The 17,329-nt window shown below is 36.5% G+C and overlaps 1 protein-coding gene and 1 non-coding gene across 2 annotated transcripts in view; one reads left to right on the top strand and one right to left on the bottom strand.

The window, feature by feature from the left end:
• The window catches only part of Nup155 (nucleoporin 155), a 61,271-nt gene extending 45,976 nt beyond the window's left edge, over positions 1 to 15,295 (bottom strand). Inside the window, exons 1-9 of the mRNA XM_046422330.2 lie at positions 15,014 to 15,295; positions 12,378 to 12,515; positions 11,638 to 11,734; positions 7,004 to 7,074; positions 5,189 to 5,281; positions 4,617 to 4,783; positions 3,668 to 3,773; positions 1,723 to 1,796; positions 483 to 574 (exon numbers count right to left, since the gene is read on the bottom strand). Of these exons, the coding sequence (XP_046278286.1) occupies positions 483 to 574; positions 1,723 to 1,796; positions 3,668 to 3,773; positions 4,617 to 4,783; positions 5,189 to 5,281; positions 7,004 to 7,074; positions 11,638 to 11,734; positions 12,378 to 12,515; positions 15,014 to 15,170 (995 nt within the window). The 5' untranslated portion in view covers positions 15,171 to 15,295. The remainder of the gene's footprint in view (positions 1 to 482; positions 575 to 1,722; positions 1,797 to 3,667; positions 3,774 to 4,616; positions 4,784 to 5,188; positions 5,282 to 7,003; positions 7,075 to 11,637; positions 11,735 to 12,377; positions 12,516 to 15,013) is intronic.
• Positions 3,142 to 3,248, top strand: LOC124077829 (U6 spliceosomal RNA). The gene has a single exon (XR_006846738.1). It is a non-coding gene; the product is annotated as a U6 spliceosomal RNA (small nuclear RNA).
• Positions 15,296 to 17,329: the final 2,034 nt, after the last annotated feature.

Here is a 17,329-nt window from a genome sequence, read left to right as displayed (position 1 = left end):
GTTAAAACACAAGATATTACAAAATTACTATTAATTATCTTAGATATAGTAATTGTACTGATGGTTACATATGAGGCTTACAGAGAAGAAGGAAGCTAAAGAACCTAAGGGTGAAAGGCATTATGCCTGGAATCTACTTGCTAATGATTCATTAATAAAGAGTGAGCAAATGAGGCAAAATGTTAACAACTGAGGAATTTAGAGAGTGAGTTTATCAGTTTTTGCCATATTTTTATTTAAAATTTTCTGTGGATTTGGAAAAATTTCCAAAGAAAATTAGGGGTGGTCTCAAAGTTGACAAGGTTGGCCTCAAACTCATGATCCTCCTGCATAAGGACTCCTGAGTTGCTGGGATTATCGGCACACATCACCATATCCAACTTCCTTTAACATTTATGTTTTAGATATGTTTTGAAAGAATAATATTAGTATACTACTGCACATAAATGTGTTATTATGTCTGCCAACAAATGACATATTACCTTGCAATGTTTCCAGCAGCAGAGACAATAGCATTCTGGGAAACTGAGGCCACTCTACTCATTCCCTGTCCATCTTGGCCCAAGTCATAAACCTATGAATAAAAAAATTACTCTCACTTAAACATAATTATATACTGTATATATTTTGTTAGATAAACTTTTCCCTTTTAGGGATCCTCCAATTTTGTTACTTAATACAGGTATGGTAATGTTCATAGACTTAAAAACTCATAAAAAGAGGCCCTAAGAAGCAGTTTTAATGTTTTGTTTTGTTTTTTAAATTTTTTAATCAGGGAAATGCAAACCAAAACCATACTAAGACTGCATCTCACTCCAATTAGAATGGTAATTATCAAGAATACAAACAGTAATAAATGCTGGAGAGTATTGGGGAAAAAGGTACACTTGAACATTGGTGGTGGGACTGCACCACTCTGGAAAGCAGCATGGAGATTTCTCAAAAATCTAGGAATGGAACCTCCATATGACCCAGCTATCCCACTCCTTACTATTTATCCAAAAGAATTAAAATCACCATACTATAGTAATACAGTCACCCAATGTTTATAGCAGCACAATTCATAATAGCTAATTTATGGAATTAACCCAGATGCCTATCAATGGATAAATAGATTAAGAAATTGTGGTATATATACACGATAGAGTTTTTACTCAGTCATAAAGAATAATGAAACTGGCATTTGCTGGTTAACAGATGGAAACAGAGAACATCACGCTAAGTGAAATATGCCAATATCAGAAAATCAAGGGTCAAATGTTTTCTCTTATTGTGGAAGTCAGAGTAAAATAAAGGAAAGGAGGAGAGGACTGGATATCAAGAAGATATAGTGAAGAACAGTAGAGTAGAAGAAGGAGATTGAGAGGGAAAAAGACGAGAAAGGAAAGGGGAAGTAACGCCGAATGAATTTTTAAAAAATCAAGCTATATGCATATATGAATATACCACAGGGAATTTCACCTTTATGTATAAGTAGAAAGACCAATCATAAATACTAAATAGATGAGAGTAAGATCAGTAGACTAAAGGAAGAGAATGGGGGAAGGCAGGAGAGAAGGAAGTGGGGGAACACGAACCAAAATAAAATTCCATGCATATACAAACGTATACCTATAATGCTCTAATAAAACACACATACACACACACACAGAGTTAAAAGAAAAAGTTAAAGTAACTAAATCTTTTCTACTCTTTAAACAGTAGCATAACATGAATACTTACCTGTATTACTCCTTTCTCTGATCGTGTATATAAGATATTTCTAGAATTATCAATTGCAATTTGAACAATAGGGTCTAAAGGCAGAAAAGAAAAGAAGAAAAAAACCCCAACAATTAACCAACTGACACAGCAGCCATGTACAACAAATTTAAATTGCTGAATTAGATAGAACTGTCCATTCAGGGGCTTTCATTTCTCTTGGTTGGGAGTTAAATCCCAGGGTATGTAAATACATAAGGACCAAATCAGGAAGCATTTAGATCAGACAACAGATGTCAAATACAATGACAAGGTAAGAACACCACAGAAAACTTACTCTAATTTTTTTTTTCTTTTTTTGGCTATCGGGGATGGAACCAGGGGCACTTTACCATTTAGCTAATATTCCCCGTCCTTTATATTTTATGGTAAGGTCTCACTAAGTTGATGAGGCTGGCTCGAACTTACAACTGTCCTGCCTGAGCCTCCTGAGCAACTGGGCTGTGTCACCATGCCTGTCTCTAAATGAATTTTAAAGAAAACAAAATACAATTTCTACAATATTTCTTCATTCAACAATATTTAATGTTTATTATATGCTAGAAACACAGAGACTAATTTATACTATTTTTTTCAGAAAACTTCCAATTTAATAATTCATTATGTAAAGGGGACACATTATTAGGACATTTTAGTCAACAATGGATCATATATGTATAAAGTGATCCCATAAAATTATTATCACCTCATGGATGTTGCAGGCATCTTAGTTTCTATAAGTACAGTCTATGATGTTAGCACAATGACAAAATTACCTAACAAGGCATCTCTCAGAACACATCCCTAACATTAAGCAAATCATGACTAAAAATTCAGACATTTAAGGTATATTTATCTTATTTCACCAAAGCACTTAAAATCATTTCCTCTGTTTAAACCCCTCAGTTTATTAAAAACTTATATATATATTATATATTATATATATATTTTATACTTGAAATTTATTATAGATGGCAAAACAGGTATTAGATGTCTGAATCAATTGACCAATCTCTCTCACACATACACCCACACACCCACCCACACATTTTAAATGTTTAAATATGCAGAGCTACTTTGGACATGTTTTTCATGATTCTATGTGTATAAGAAATAAATAATTTGAAAATAAAACCCATTCTTTTTCTACATTTTCTAATCCCTTTCTTTTAAAAAATCTTATGAACATAATAAATGCTATTTAAAGTGACCAAGTATGTTAATTAAGAATGAGGAGCTGGAATTGTGGCTTAGTAGTAGCACACGTGCCTAGCACACGTGAGATACTGGGTTTGATCCTCACATAAAAATAAATAAGGGTATTATGTCCATCCACAACATAAAAATAAATAAGGGTATCATGTCCATCTACAAGTAAAATATATATATGAAAGAATGAGAGTGCTTGCTTCAGGAGGACATATACTAAAATTGAAATGATACAGAGAAAATTAGCATGGCACCTGTACAAGGATGACACGCAAATTCATGAAGCATTCTATATTTTGGTGGAATGACAGTGGAATAAGATAGACATTATTATCCTCTATGCATGTATGACTATACTACCAATGTGACTCTACCATATTGGTGAAAGGAAGAAGTTGTGCTCCATTTGTGTACAATGTGTCAAAATGCATTATATTGTCATGCATAACTAATTAGAACAAATTAAGGGGAAAAAAAAAGAGAATGACAATTTCTGAAGAAAATGTTAAGTAAACAACATTTTAAAAATTTGTTTTGGGCTGGAATTGTGGCTCAGTGGTAGAACACTTGCCTAGCATGTATGAGGCAATGGGTTCAATACCCAGCAACACATAAAAAAACTAAATAAACAAAATAAAGGTATTGTGTCCATCTACAATTAAAAATATATATATTTTTTAAAATTTTGTTTTATTTGCCAAATTTGTTTCCTACTTACCATCTTCTGAGAATGTAAATTGTAGCAAGGAAGGAACAAGGAAAGAAAGTGAGCTCTTTGAGTGGTTTATCTTCCTACATCTTTGACTAAACCAACCTGCTTCTGCCTTAAAAGAAAAAAAAAAAGGAGACTGATAAAGGTGTGTAACTTATAACAACTGCTGATTACTCAAGTCTTCATGTACCAAGGACTGCAAATGAAGTCAGATCTGTTATTCAAAACTAACTATTGACTTTAGTCCTATAATTAAAAATATCTATCAAATAAACTTTCAAGACATTATTGGCAAGTCGAATGAGAAAATATAATCTAATAAAAACACACATGTGTTTTTATTAGATTATACTAGTTTTAATAAAAACACTATGTGCCAGGTGCAGTGGCACACACCTGCAATCCCAGTGGTTCAGGAGGCTGAGACAGGAGGATCACGAGTTCAAAGCCAGTCTCAGCAATGGCAGGTGCTAAGCAACTCAGCGAGACCCTGTCTCTAAATAAAGTACAAAACAGGGATGGGGATGTGGCTCAGGAGTTGAGTGTTCCTGAGTTCAATCCCCAGGACACCATCTGCCCGCCCCCGCCCCCACCGCCACCGCCACCCCACCAAAAAAAGTACACTTCTTATTTACTAGAAATCACACACATAAGCACACATGCTTATATAAATACTATATATACACGTATATTATTGTATGTATCATGTTCTACAAAAACATACACACTAGAGACCCTGGGTCCAATTTTTCTTATAAGAAATAGAACTAATAAATTTTTTTGACTTTGGGAAAAGAGCTGGGTTTTACAAATACAGAGTAGAGATAGAAGACTATAGCTTTAGTTGTATGCTTGAATATTTTCCACCAGAATATTAGAAAATTAAAAGCTTATCTTTCCCTACTTCATCAAGAGGGAGGGGAAAAAACAGAATGTTTATAAGTGTCAAACTTACTTGGTATGCTACTTCATATAAACAGCCATCCTTTCCAGCCAAGAAAATTCTGCCATTATCAGTTGATGTTATTGTTAAAAGGTAAGTATTATCAGTGGGAAGAGAATATAAAGGATCTGGAAGCAACTGCATTCCACCAGACATACTATCATTAAGAATCCCAGAACCTATTTTTTTTTTTTTTAAGAAAAAGTACAAGAATCAGTTTATTGGTTTAATTTTAAAATGACCTTTACATTATTTTCAAAATTGATTTTATTATTGAATTCTTATTAATATACCCCAAAGCTTCTATAGTATACATTTTAAAATTACTATAAAGTGTGATACCAATAATTTGATAAATTCAAATAAATAGAAGCTTATATATATATATATATAAAATGTAGAAAAATATCAGGCAAAAAGCTAATCCAAATTATTAAATTTTGGCAAAGATTGTAAGGATTTGGCAGTAATAATCATTAATTTGACTCATTGGAATTCAACATTTTACCCAGATTGATTTTTAATTATTATATTAATTGACCAATGTATTGCTATTTTAAAAACCAAAATATGGATTACCATACCTGTCTGCAAATTGGCATAACTGAGTCCAAGAATTACTATATCCACGGGGGTTGCCAAAACCAAGAGGTGTCGTATATGAGGCTGAAAGATGCCTAAGGTAAGGTAGACACAGGGAAGAAATTATTTGCATGTAAGCATTTACAGAATATGGTTTTACCTTTAAAATGAGTTACTAGTTAAATAGCAAATTAAAAAATCTGAATCTAGCCGGGCATAGTGGTAAATGCCTGTAATCCCAGAAGCTCAGGGGGCTGAGGCAGAAGGCTCACAAGTTCAAACCCAGCCTCAGCAACTTAGCAAAATGTTAAACAACTCAGTGAAATCCTGTCTCTAATAAAATATAAAGAAAGGGCTGGGGATGTGGCTCGGCAGTTAACACCCCTGGGTTTGATCCCTGGTACAAAAAAAAAAAAAAAAAAAATCTAAATCCAGTTAATTCTGGTGTTAAAATATTACTATGCTTGATCATTTAAATCAGTAAATAGTAGTCGAAAAGAACTACCTTAGGAAACATTGAGTTCAATATTTAATGTCATTTAAAAGCAGTGTTACAATACAAAATAGTTTAGATTTATTTACCTTTGTTCATTTATTTTGCAGTACTAGTGACTGAACCAAAGGGTATACTACCACTAAGCTATATCCTCCATCCTTTTTATTTTTGACAAGGTCTTACTAAGTTGCTGAGGTCTCAAACTTGAGATCTCTTGCTTCAGCCTTCTAAGTAGCTGGGATATCAGGTGAGAGACACAATGCCCTGCTTATAACACATTTTTTGAGAGTCAAAGTTATCGATAATTTTTAGTAGCAAAGCTCATAATAGTTTAATCATCAAAGATAACACATTTGTCTCAAATTAAAGACTGCCACAATTTCAATTGTGTAAAATAGCATTCTACTTATCTGTTTTAGATGGATAATTTGTGTGTATTACAGCAGAGGGCAGAAATGGTCATTAACTTTTTAAAAAATATATACATTTTTATAACTTTATTTTTTTATATGGTGCTGAGGATCAAACCCAGTGCCTCACCCTGCTAGGCAAGCACTCTACCACTGAGCTACAGCCCCAGCCCTGTCATTGACTTTTATATGAATAAACTTTTAAATGAAGAAACAGGACATAGATAAAGACATCAGGATAAACACTATTCAGACTCTATGTATGGGGAAATACATTTCCAATAATGCAATCAAATAAGCAATGTACAAAAATGCATGTTTCTACTTACATGAATAGTTATAATTTCAAAATGGCTGCAATCTTAAAAAATTTTTATTTAGGCCTTGCCAAGAAGTAAATTTTGCCTAATGCTATCTCTTGTTGGAGGGTGCATTCATGGATATATATTAAAGTTAAATCAAACTATTGTTTATCAGTACCCTAGATAGAAGATTTGCTATTACGAAACTGATAGTATTAAGTTACACAATGCTTTTAATTTCTCTAAGGTTTATTCTGAACTTTGTTCTTACTTCTACGGGCTGTCAAGACCAAATAAGCAAAATAAAGTTCAAAAATATATACTTTAACATTTAGAAGATAAGAATAAGGGGCTAGGGATGTAACTCAATGATAGAGGGCAATCCCAGCACTATTAAAAAAGAGAGAAAGAGAGAGACTTACATCATGAAAGTAAATAAACAGTTAAATATTCCTAATCATTTTCTATTCATATTTCTAATTACATGTAATTCAGAATAAAACTTCAATGGTAAATTAAAATATTTTAAATGTATTATTTGGTCCTAAAACATTCATAGTCTTATGTATATACAAACATAAGTTTATCTCTTATATTTTTATTGCTTACCAGCTTTTGGTTTCACAAGTCCCACAGTAAGGATTGTCTCACTAAGTCCATCAAAATAGGCAAGGTCTCCTCTGTCAATAATCGAAGAAAAACATGTTATATGTACAAAGAAAACACAGTCTTATTTTACAGCTTTTTATTGTTGAATAAATTTAAACATAGAATATGATAAAAAAAAAATAAACCAGCAAGCAAAACTAGTTCGGTCCCAAGATTTAGGGACACAGACCTGCCTAAGGCTAAGCCTGAAATGGGAAAACTATACCACATTGCAAATCTCTCTCCAACAAGGCTTCAAACATTTATTATCATCAATCTATTGCTAAGGCAGGGGAAAGAGTGCAGAGAGGACTCTCTTAGAAGAAGAGGTTCACAGGGAAAGCCTAACAATGAGGGTAGAACAGGAATATTGAGGGAATAAAAAATCTCCAGTAACCCAACCTGCATCCTAAACCTAAGAGAATCTGGTACCTGTAGTACTCTGAGAGTAACTACAGCCACACACAAAAGCCAAATGCAGTTGTTTCCTTGTTGGAAAAAGCCAACTTTAAACTGGGCACACTTGTAATCCCAGCAGCTTGGGAGGCTAAAGCAGGAGGAGTGCAAGTTAAAAGCCAGCTGTAGCAATTTAGTGAAGTCCTTTGCAACTTAGCAAGACCCTGTCTCAAAAAAGATGGTGATGTGGTTCAGTGGTTAAGAGCCCTTGGGTTGTTCAATCCCTGGTATAAAAAAGAAAAAAATCCTTCCACAATAAAGGCCTTCTTACTATACCTCAGCAAGAGAAGAGGCACATCCATTTATAAAGACAACTTCACACAGTATCTACTGTTCTTCTTCTTTTTTTGGGGTGGGGGTGGGGGTGGGGGTGCTAGGGATTAGAACCCAGGGCCTTGTGCATATGAAGTAAGCATTCTTCCAACTGAGCTATATCCCCAGTCCCAGTATCTACTGTTCTATGTGTGATATCTGGCTTTCAATTAAACAAATGAGGCACAAAAAGCAGGAGAAAGAAAATCCAACTGTCAAAAAACAAAGTAATCAACAGAAGCAGACAGCTATAAATCTAAAGTATCAGACAAGGGATTTAAAGTAACTATAACCAATACAATACAGGCTGTAATGGAAAATTTTCTAATGTACACAATGCATAAATGAGTAAAGTACTTCAACAGAGGGCTAAGGACGTACCTGAGTGGTAGAGTACTTGCCTAGCATGTACAAGACACTAGATTCAATCACCAGCAACACACACACACACACAAAATCAGAATTTCAGCAGAGATGAAAATTACAAGAAGCCAATGAAGTGTTAGTATTAAAAAAAAATTTTAAAGCACAGCTCAGGGCTGGGGCTGTAGCTCAGTGGCAGAATGTTTGCCTATCGAGTGTGAGGTGTGAAGCACTGGGTTCAATCCTTAGCACCACATAAATATAAATAAAAGAAAGGCATTCTGTCCATCTATAACTATAAAAAAAAAGAAAAAAGCACAGTTCAGCAGGAGGCTGAGGCAGGAGAATCACAAGATCAAAGCCAGCCTCAGCAACTTAGTGAAGCCCTAAGCAAATATTTACAGACAACAACTAAAAAAAATTTCAAAAGTAATGAAAAACATTAAAACAAAAGATCTAAGAAACTCAGAGAACATCAAATAAGTGCTAAGAAAAAAAAATATGATCAAGAATTTAAAGAAAGGTTCTGGTTGGACTGAAAGGACTATGTAAGCAGAAGAATTGGCAATGTGTGTGGACCAGGATTCCCCATTCTCCCATGCCATGGCATTATATAGGGCCTTTTCATAACTAGCATAGCCTCTTGAAACTAAGACCCAATAATGCTAAAGTTGGGTTGGAGGAAAATTAATTGAACATGATTATTTCTATTAGTCAATGGAATTAAGACTTAAAATAGATACCTGAACAATTGAAACAAAGTGTAAAGTTTTTACAAACTTAAATCTTTTGTTGTTGTTGTTAATAGGGATTGAATCCAAGGGTGAATCACTGAGTCACATCCTCAGATCTTTGGTTTTGAACTTGTGATCCTGTGCCTCAGCCTCCTGAGTCACCAGGATTACATGCATGTGGTATCACACCCAGGGCAGAACTGAATTTTTTGGACTAAAGACTTATACTCAGTACTCAGTGCTATCGTCTCCTGGTGCTATAGACCTCCCCAAATTCATGCTAAATCTTAACTCCCATGTGGTAGTATTTCGAGTGAAGGGTGAATTCCTTTTGTATGGGATTAGTAGCTATGTAAAACAAGATTCTCAAGAGCTTTCTTTCCCCTCTTCCTTCCTTCCTTTCTTAATTAGAGCTTAATATTTATACAAAGGAGTTGGGCTCGTTTTGACAAAATCATACATGCATAGAATTTTACTTCAATCCCTGTTCTCCCCAATTTTTTCTCACTTCCTCCCTCTTGCTATTGTCCTTCCTCTACTTACTGATCTTTCTTTTGCTCATTTATTTATTTATTGGCACTTTCTACATATACATAAAAGTGAAGTTCATTGTTATATATTCATATATGCATATAATACAATTTTGTTAAATTTATTCCACATTTCCTCCCCTTACGTGTCCTCCCTCCCTCGCTCTTTGATTTTCTTCTACTACTCTATTGATATTCCCTGTATGTTTATGATATCAGATTCCCCCTACCACCTTTTTGTTTATTTTGCTCTACTTTCCACAGAGGAGAGAAAACATTCAACCCTTGATTTTTTTGAGATTGGCATATTTCACTTAGAATGATGTTCTCCATTTCCATCCATTTATCAGCAAAGGCCATAATTTCATTCTTCCTTATGGCTGAGTAAAACTCCATAGTGTATATATAACACATTTTTTTGACCCATTCATCTACTGATGTCTTGCCCCCCTTTCTGTGTAAAGACAAAGGAAGATGGCTACCTATGTACTGGGAAGTGAACCCTTATCAGACACTGCATCTACTGGTGCCTTGACCTTAAACCTCCAAAAAAATATGAGAAATAAATCTGTCAATTGTAAGTTTCCCGGTATTCTGTAATAGTGACTCAAACTAAGACACAAAGGAAAGTTTGGCTATTTGTTCCATGTGGACTGGGACCACATTAACCTTATTCAGCACTTTTCCTAGCACAACAATTCAATAAATATTTGTTAAATAAATGTTAGCTGTTAATCAAAATGCAAATATTTTATTAAAGTAAAAATCTTTTTAAATAAAATGATTATTCTCACGCTGAATTATCCTGCAGTTTTTCTGCACTGGGTTTTCTCACACACATACCTAAACAAAAAGGTCTAATTCTTCAGTAAAAATAATGAATATGTTCTGGTAACAACATATAGGAGCAACATTCAGGATACACAAAGAACAATCACAAGCACTCTATTGTGGCTATAACATTTCAATATAAAAATAGTTATGGAAACTTATAGTTTAAAACCTAGTTTCAATTAAGCAACAAGTTGACAAATGGTGTCAATTGTGATTCAATGACATGGGATCTTTGAACGCATTTTTTTTTCTTAATACTTTTTTAGTTGTTGATAGACCTTTATTTTATTTATTTATATGTGGTGCTGAGAATTGAACCCTGTGCCTCACACATGCCAGGCAAGTGTCCTATTGCTGAGCCACAGACCCAGCAGAATGTATGTGTTTTGTTCTTAGAAGAAACATTAATTATTCAGGGGCAAGACTGAACTACAGAGGCCTTCCTATGGTTATCCCACACCTCAGTTAAGGATAATGATGAAGAAGTGGAAGCAAAACAAAATTTATCTGTAAAAGGCCAAGAGGGAGATCAATATGCTTTATTTAAGTTCAGATTGTCTTGGCCCTTCACTGAGACTTTATTATATATATTTAATTTGCACATAAAATCAAGACTACAAAATGACAACAGAACTTTTCTTTTTCCTGGTATGGGATTGAAACCAGCAATGTTTACCCACTGAATCACATCCCCAATCCCTTTTCAAAATTTTTTATTTTGAGACAGTGTCTCACTAAGTTGCTTCGGGCCTCACTAAGTTGCTTCATCTGGCTTTGAACTTGTGATCCTCCTGCTTTAGCCTCCCAAGCTGCTGATATTACAGGAACATGCCACCACACTGGCCAAAATGTTTAAGTCACTTTAATAAGTTATCAGATGCCCACACTTCATAGAAATACTAGGAAAACAGGGGTCTTTCAAACTGTCAAATCAATTTTCAAAAAATTACCAATATACTATATTTACTACAGGTTAAGAGCTAGGAACCTAGAACCTGCTATCCAAGTGTGGTACTTAGGGTTGGGGATGTAGCTCAGCGCTAAAGGTTACCTAGCATATGCAAGGACCTCAGTTCAATCCCCAGCACTGGAAAAAAAAAAAAAAAAGTAGTATTTAAGACTAGCAGCATCACCTGGGAGCTTGTTATAAATGAAAATTCTTGAGCCTAATTCAGAATTCCTAAAATAGAATTCATATTTTAACATCCATAATGATTGGTATGCATGTCGAGAAACACTGACCCAGATACCACATGAGAAAAGATAAACTAGGAAGTTTCTGATGAGTAGAACACTAGCTGCAATAAGCAATGAAGGTTATCTGAATTCCAGTCACACCAAAGCAAACAAAACTTTAAATACATACCCATCCTCATAGTTCCACATGAATATGTCGCTGTCAATTGTTAGCCAAGCTCTGCTGATGGCAGGAAAAACTCCCATCATGCAGTTACACTGCATATCTGATATAGTATGAATGTAAGGTAGAAAGAGTTCAATTTCATTTCTCTTCAATTTGTTTCAATAGCTTTTTTTTTAAATACTTTTTTTAGTTGTAATTAGACACAATGCCTTTTTTTTGTTGTTGTTATGTGGTGCTGAGGATGGAAGCCAGCACCTTCACATGCTAGGCAAGTGCTCTACCACTGAGCCACAATCCCAGCCCCATTGTTTCAATAGCTTTTGATGTAAAGTTTACAATTAAAAAAAATCATGATATGGGAACTGGTGACATACCTGAGGGGAAAAGATCTTGACTACCATATGTGAGACCCTGGGTTCTGTTCATTTTTAATATGAAGAGCAAACTACCCATGTATTTAAATGTATTTTAAATAAAACTCTTAAATGAACTTATATGCAATACTAATTCAAACCCAAATCAAGAATTATAATATTGAGGGCTGGGGTTGTGGCTCAGTGGTAGAGTGCTCACCTAGCATGCACGAGGCACTGGGTTCGATCCTCAACACCACATAAATGTAAAATAAAGATATTGTGTTCACCTAAAACTAAAAAATAAATATTTTTTTAAAAAGAATTATAATAATGAAAACACCAATTTTAACATTTTTTCAAATAGTTAAATAAGAAGTAATAGGATACGCCCAAACTGTTCGACAAGTTCAGGTGGGAGAGGAACTCTTCGGATGGAACTGATCTCTGGAAGATTGGGTACTGATAGCAAACCAGGTCCTTGTAGAGGATAATCCATATCTGACATGCCTGAAACAGTGGGATTACCTACAAAAAAATAAAATGAAGCATTTATTTATGATAATAATGTATGCTCATCAATTGGGCATACAGAAGCATTTTAAGCTCCCCCCCACCACACACACAAAAAGAGTGCATGAGGTGTTTCTAAAAGTATAAAGAGAATAAAGGAGTCTTACCTTACATAAACTAGGAGAAATTCCAGTGTTGAGTGGGCAGTTACTATTTTCAACCCTGACACAAAGGTTATGGTTCACAAAAAAAATACAAATAATACTATTCGAGTAATATCCTACTGGGAGAAAAACCACAGATGTTCTTTAAACAGTATTCTCAGTGGGCAACCTTTCTCTTATTCTAAGACTCAGATCACTAAGAATTATTCTACTGTTTGTCTTACTGATCCTGAACATTAGAACCAACTGACAATTATCCCAAGTACCTTTTCAGGCTCTATAGAATACAATACAAAGATGTTGGGGGAGGGCTGGGGATATAGCTCAGTTGGTAGAGTGCTTGCCTTGCATGCACAAGGCCCTGGATTCAATCCCCAGCACCACCACCAAAAAAAAAAAAAAAAAAAATTTTTTTTAAAGATGCTGGAAGGGGCTGGGATTGTGGCTCAGTGGTAGAGCGCCTGCCTTGCACATGTGAGACACTGGGTTCAATCCTCAGCACCACATAAAAATGAATAAATAAAGATATTGTGCCCATGTATAACTAAAAAATGTCAGGAGAAGCTGACATATAAAGCATTTTTAAATGTATTATGGAAGTTAAAAAAACATTTACAATCAATTCCTAAGTACTGATTATTCACCTTCAACAATTACCAATAATATGCACAATCATGTTTACGTCCACTCCTCCAATGGATTCTTTTTAAAGCCAATTCTAGACATTCCATTTAATCCAAAAAAAAAACACAACAGTTTTAATAGAACAGTGCACATGATAATGGAAATGAAATTCCAAAAGGTGGAATTAATACTTTTAGTGAGGATGGGAATGGTTAAGAAAGCCTTCAAAGAGACTTCAAAAAAAATTTTTTTTTAGTTGTTGATGGACACAATACTTTTATTTATTTGTTTTTTATGTGGTGCCAGGAATCGAACCCATTCTCTCTCTCACGCACACTAGGCAAGCACTCTACCACTCTACCACTGAGCCACAACCCCAGCCCTTCAGAGATATTTTTCCAGGGAGTCTGGAAGAAGTTTGTTAGATAAAGAATGAATATGCTAGAAATTATATAGCGTATAATAAAATCCTGAAGAAAGGGCTTCTTATACAAGACATATTAAGCTCAGGGTGACTAGAGGCATGAGCAGCTCAGAAAGACATTAAGAATAGGATGCAAAAGAAGGGAAAGAGATCAAATTAAAGAGGAAAGTGTTTGTAAAGGGATCTGATATTTAAGAGGACTAGAATAGAGGGACTCTTTTTATATCTTCTTTTCAAACCTAAGGAGGCCAAGGTGAAATGACAGTTGCTAATAGGCCAATCCGACTTTACAAAACAAGCCCACTTGTAAAGGTCTGCCAGGGACAAATATTGTCTGTTTCTAACATTTCTGATTACAAGTATCTCAATTAGAGATTTTTATAAATTGTCAAAGGTATTTTTGGTTTACATTGCACATATTATCCTGGTTAAATAATCTTGGTTCTTGCTCAAAAATCTCATCTATACTTCTCTTAAACATCTCTGCTTTTCTCCAATTTCCAACTCACAAAGGACTCACTTCTTTCTTTCTTTATTTATTTGGTTGTAGATGGACACAATACGTTTACTTTATTTATTTATTTTTATGTGGTGCTGAGGATTGAACCCAGTGCCTCAAACATGCTAGGCAAGTGCTCTTACAACTGAACCACAACTGCAGCCCCAGGACTCACTCTTTTTATCAAATGATGGGACTCCCTAAGCCCGGTGGAGTAGGTTAGAATTTAAAAACCGTTAAACGAATAACTTGCCACTCATCTCTCTTTTGTTGACAATATACCTTGCCTTACCCTCCCTGTGTATTTACACTACCGATTTCCCTGTTCTTTTCCTTTATCACACTGGGTAGATGACACCTCCCAGCACTTACACATTACACCATCTGTATATACAGTAAAACATATCTTTGAAAGAACGTAGTAAATTTCCAAATCAACTGTTTGCTCTTTTGATTTGCTCAATTGTTAATACAAGGAATGAACAAAGATGGGACTTAGATCAGGAGTTCTTTCCCATCTGGTCTTGGTGATAAACACTCGAGGGTAGTGAGAAGATCTTTAGGGCTAGGGGTAGCTTGCTCTTCATTCTTACCCTCTCAAATATCTACAACGAAGAAACTAAGTACAGGAAAAGAACCGAAAAGAGGCTATTTGTTGTTTCTCAAAACCGCAATAAACAGCGCTCTAAACCTCAGGATGTCTTCGCTGGGACCAATTTCGGGGATAAAGACCAAGTTGGAGCCAGACGACAGCCCTTCCGGCTGAGAAAGCAGGGGCACCAAATGGACACCGATCACTCACTTGGGGCAGACACCATCAGGAGCTCAGAAAGGTCCGGGTACATGCGGTCTTCTTGCAACTGACGGTCGATAAGCCGCCCCGCATTTTCCAGAGCTTCCTGCAGGGCTGAGGCCGACGTAGAGGTCGGCATCACTGCGCCCAGCAAAGAAGACGGCATGCCGAAAATCGTAGACAACAGAGTCGACAAATAGTCAAATCCTAAGGAGAAAGCCGAGAACACCCAAGAAGCTAACTCAGTTAGGCTGCTTGGGGCGCGCGCGCCTAACGAGCTCCCGGGCGCCAGGTCATGACGCACTTCCGGTTCGTCCGGGAGGGAACTGGAAGACGCCGTGGTGGAGTTGGGCGGAGGAAACAGTTAAGGGGACGCAACCTGGGGGCGGAGCGAGGGGGCGGGAAGCTCTTTGGAGGGAACCGGGTGAAGGCCCTGCGAATGGGCTAGGGAAAAGTGGGGATAGGTCGTCCAGGAAATAGAGGAAGGAAGGGGGAAAGGGGAAGGGGTAGGAAAGGAGTGGGAAGGGCGGGGTCGGGAGGGATAGGGAGAGGAAAGAGGGGAGGAGCCGGGGTAGTGGGGTGCGGAGGCGGGCGATCGGGCTGTTCTGGTTGCGGTGGGTGTCCTCGCGTGCGGATCCTTGGCCTCGAGCTTCGGAAATCGGAATCCAGCAACTGCAGTTATTTGAGAGTACGCGCGGGGTGGGTGGGTGTTGCGATTGGGGGGCAGATCAGTTACCTTCGTGCTCTAAACTTCCAACAATGGCTAGGAATTGGTAAATTGTTTGAGACAGATTTCTTGTGAACCATAATTTCACTGTGTTTCTCATGGACGGTGGAGTAAATTAAAATTCGTTAGGGTTTGCGTATCTTCCTTTTGGGCTTTGTTATTGTAAAACATTAGCTGTTTAAGGAGTTATTCGCTTTGTACACGGGGGTCACTGTGTGCATTTTCTCTCCTGTTACACAGATGGAAAAGACTGTTATAATTCATCTTTTTATCCCCAGTACATAGTGCATGGATTGGTATAAAGTAGATAACCAAAAGATCATCCAGTTCTTTTAGGACAATGAATATCTATTTTGTATCTCAGCCTGCTGCTGAGAATATCAAACACAACATTCCTGTTCTCAGGTGTTTCACACGAAGCTATTCAAACGCATCACTATAATTTTTCTGATTAGTGTCTAAAAACTGCAGTAGGACAATGAGAGGTGCAAAGAAAGCCGAGAAACTCCATTTCCTAAAGAAAACAAATTGGATAAATCAAGGCACCCATTTTCTTTTTTTTTTTTTTACTATTATTATTTTAAATATTTATTTAGTTGTAGATGAACATATAGTATCTTTATTTATTTTTATGTGGTGCAGAGGATCGAACCTAGTGCCTTACACTTTTGAGGCAAGCACTTTACCACCGAGCTACAGCCCCAGCCCCAAGGGACCCATTTTCAAAAACAGTCCTTATTGAGAATCTCACCTAAGTAAGCATCATCCAGTTCTTCATAATTTGTTTAATCAACAACTGAATTACTCTAAATGGATCATTTAACATTTGAATTACCCCCTACCCAGTACTGGAGATTGAATCCAGTGTTGTTTTTATCCCCAGTCCTGATTTTGAGATAGGGTCTCCCCAAGTTGCTGAGGCTGGCTTGGTGTTTGCAATCCTACTGCCTCAGCCTCCTGAGCTGCTGGGATTAAGGTGTGTGCCACCATGCCAGTTTGAGTTACTTGTAACTGCCTCAAAATCTTGGCTGAATTTCTGAATATCAAAAGTTCTATGACATTTATGGTCTATACACTTATAATTTGACCCTATGGAAAATATTCAGTAGTCCCCCTTATCTTGTTATGCCAGATTCGTGGGACCCCAATAGACCTCCAGGAGCTGAATCTGATGAAAGCACACAAGAGTCTTTATTGCAAGCTGGAGCCTGGACTCACAACCATTCCCGATGCAGTGGTCCCAGGGAGTGAGTCTGGGTCCTTTGTTCAGTGAGATTTTATAGGTTTTTGGGGAATACTCTATGCGTCACTACATCACACTGCAAATCATTCCATACCTCTGGAAAATCAAACAACTGTTAACATTGATTAGCACATTCAATGGCAGGAACAAGATGGGTAGGGGTGATTGGTTAGTACAAGAAGGGGATTCTTTTGAACTGATTGGTTTAGGCCACGAGGGGTGTATGTGCTAAACTACATGGTTTCCCAACTTGTTATCAACCACCATAAACTACTTGGGGGTCATCTAGCATTCCAGGTATTCTCCCTGTCTCATCCTGATTGGAGGTTGCTGGGGGGGTTGCTATGGGTCCTCA

Source organism: Marmota monax, unplaced genomic scaffold (genome assembly GCF_021218885.2).
Source record: "Marmota monax isolate L192 unplaced genomic scaffold, Marmota_monax_Labrador192_F-V1.1 WCK01_AAM20220418_F8-fsc00077, whole genome shotgun sequence".
Classification (NCBI taxonomy): Eukaryota; Metazoa; Chordata; class Mammalia; order Rodentia; family Sciuridae; genus Marmota; species Marmota monax.
The sequence above is the reverse complement of the archived record's forward strand: the minus strand, read 5'-3'. Positions and strand labels throughout refer to the sequence as shown.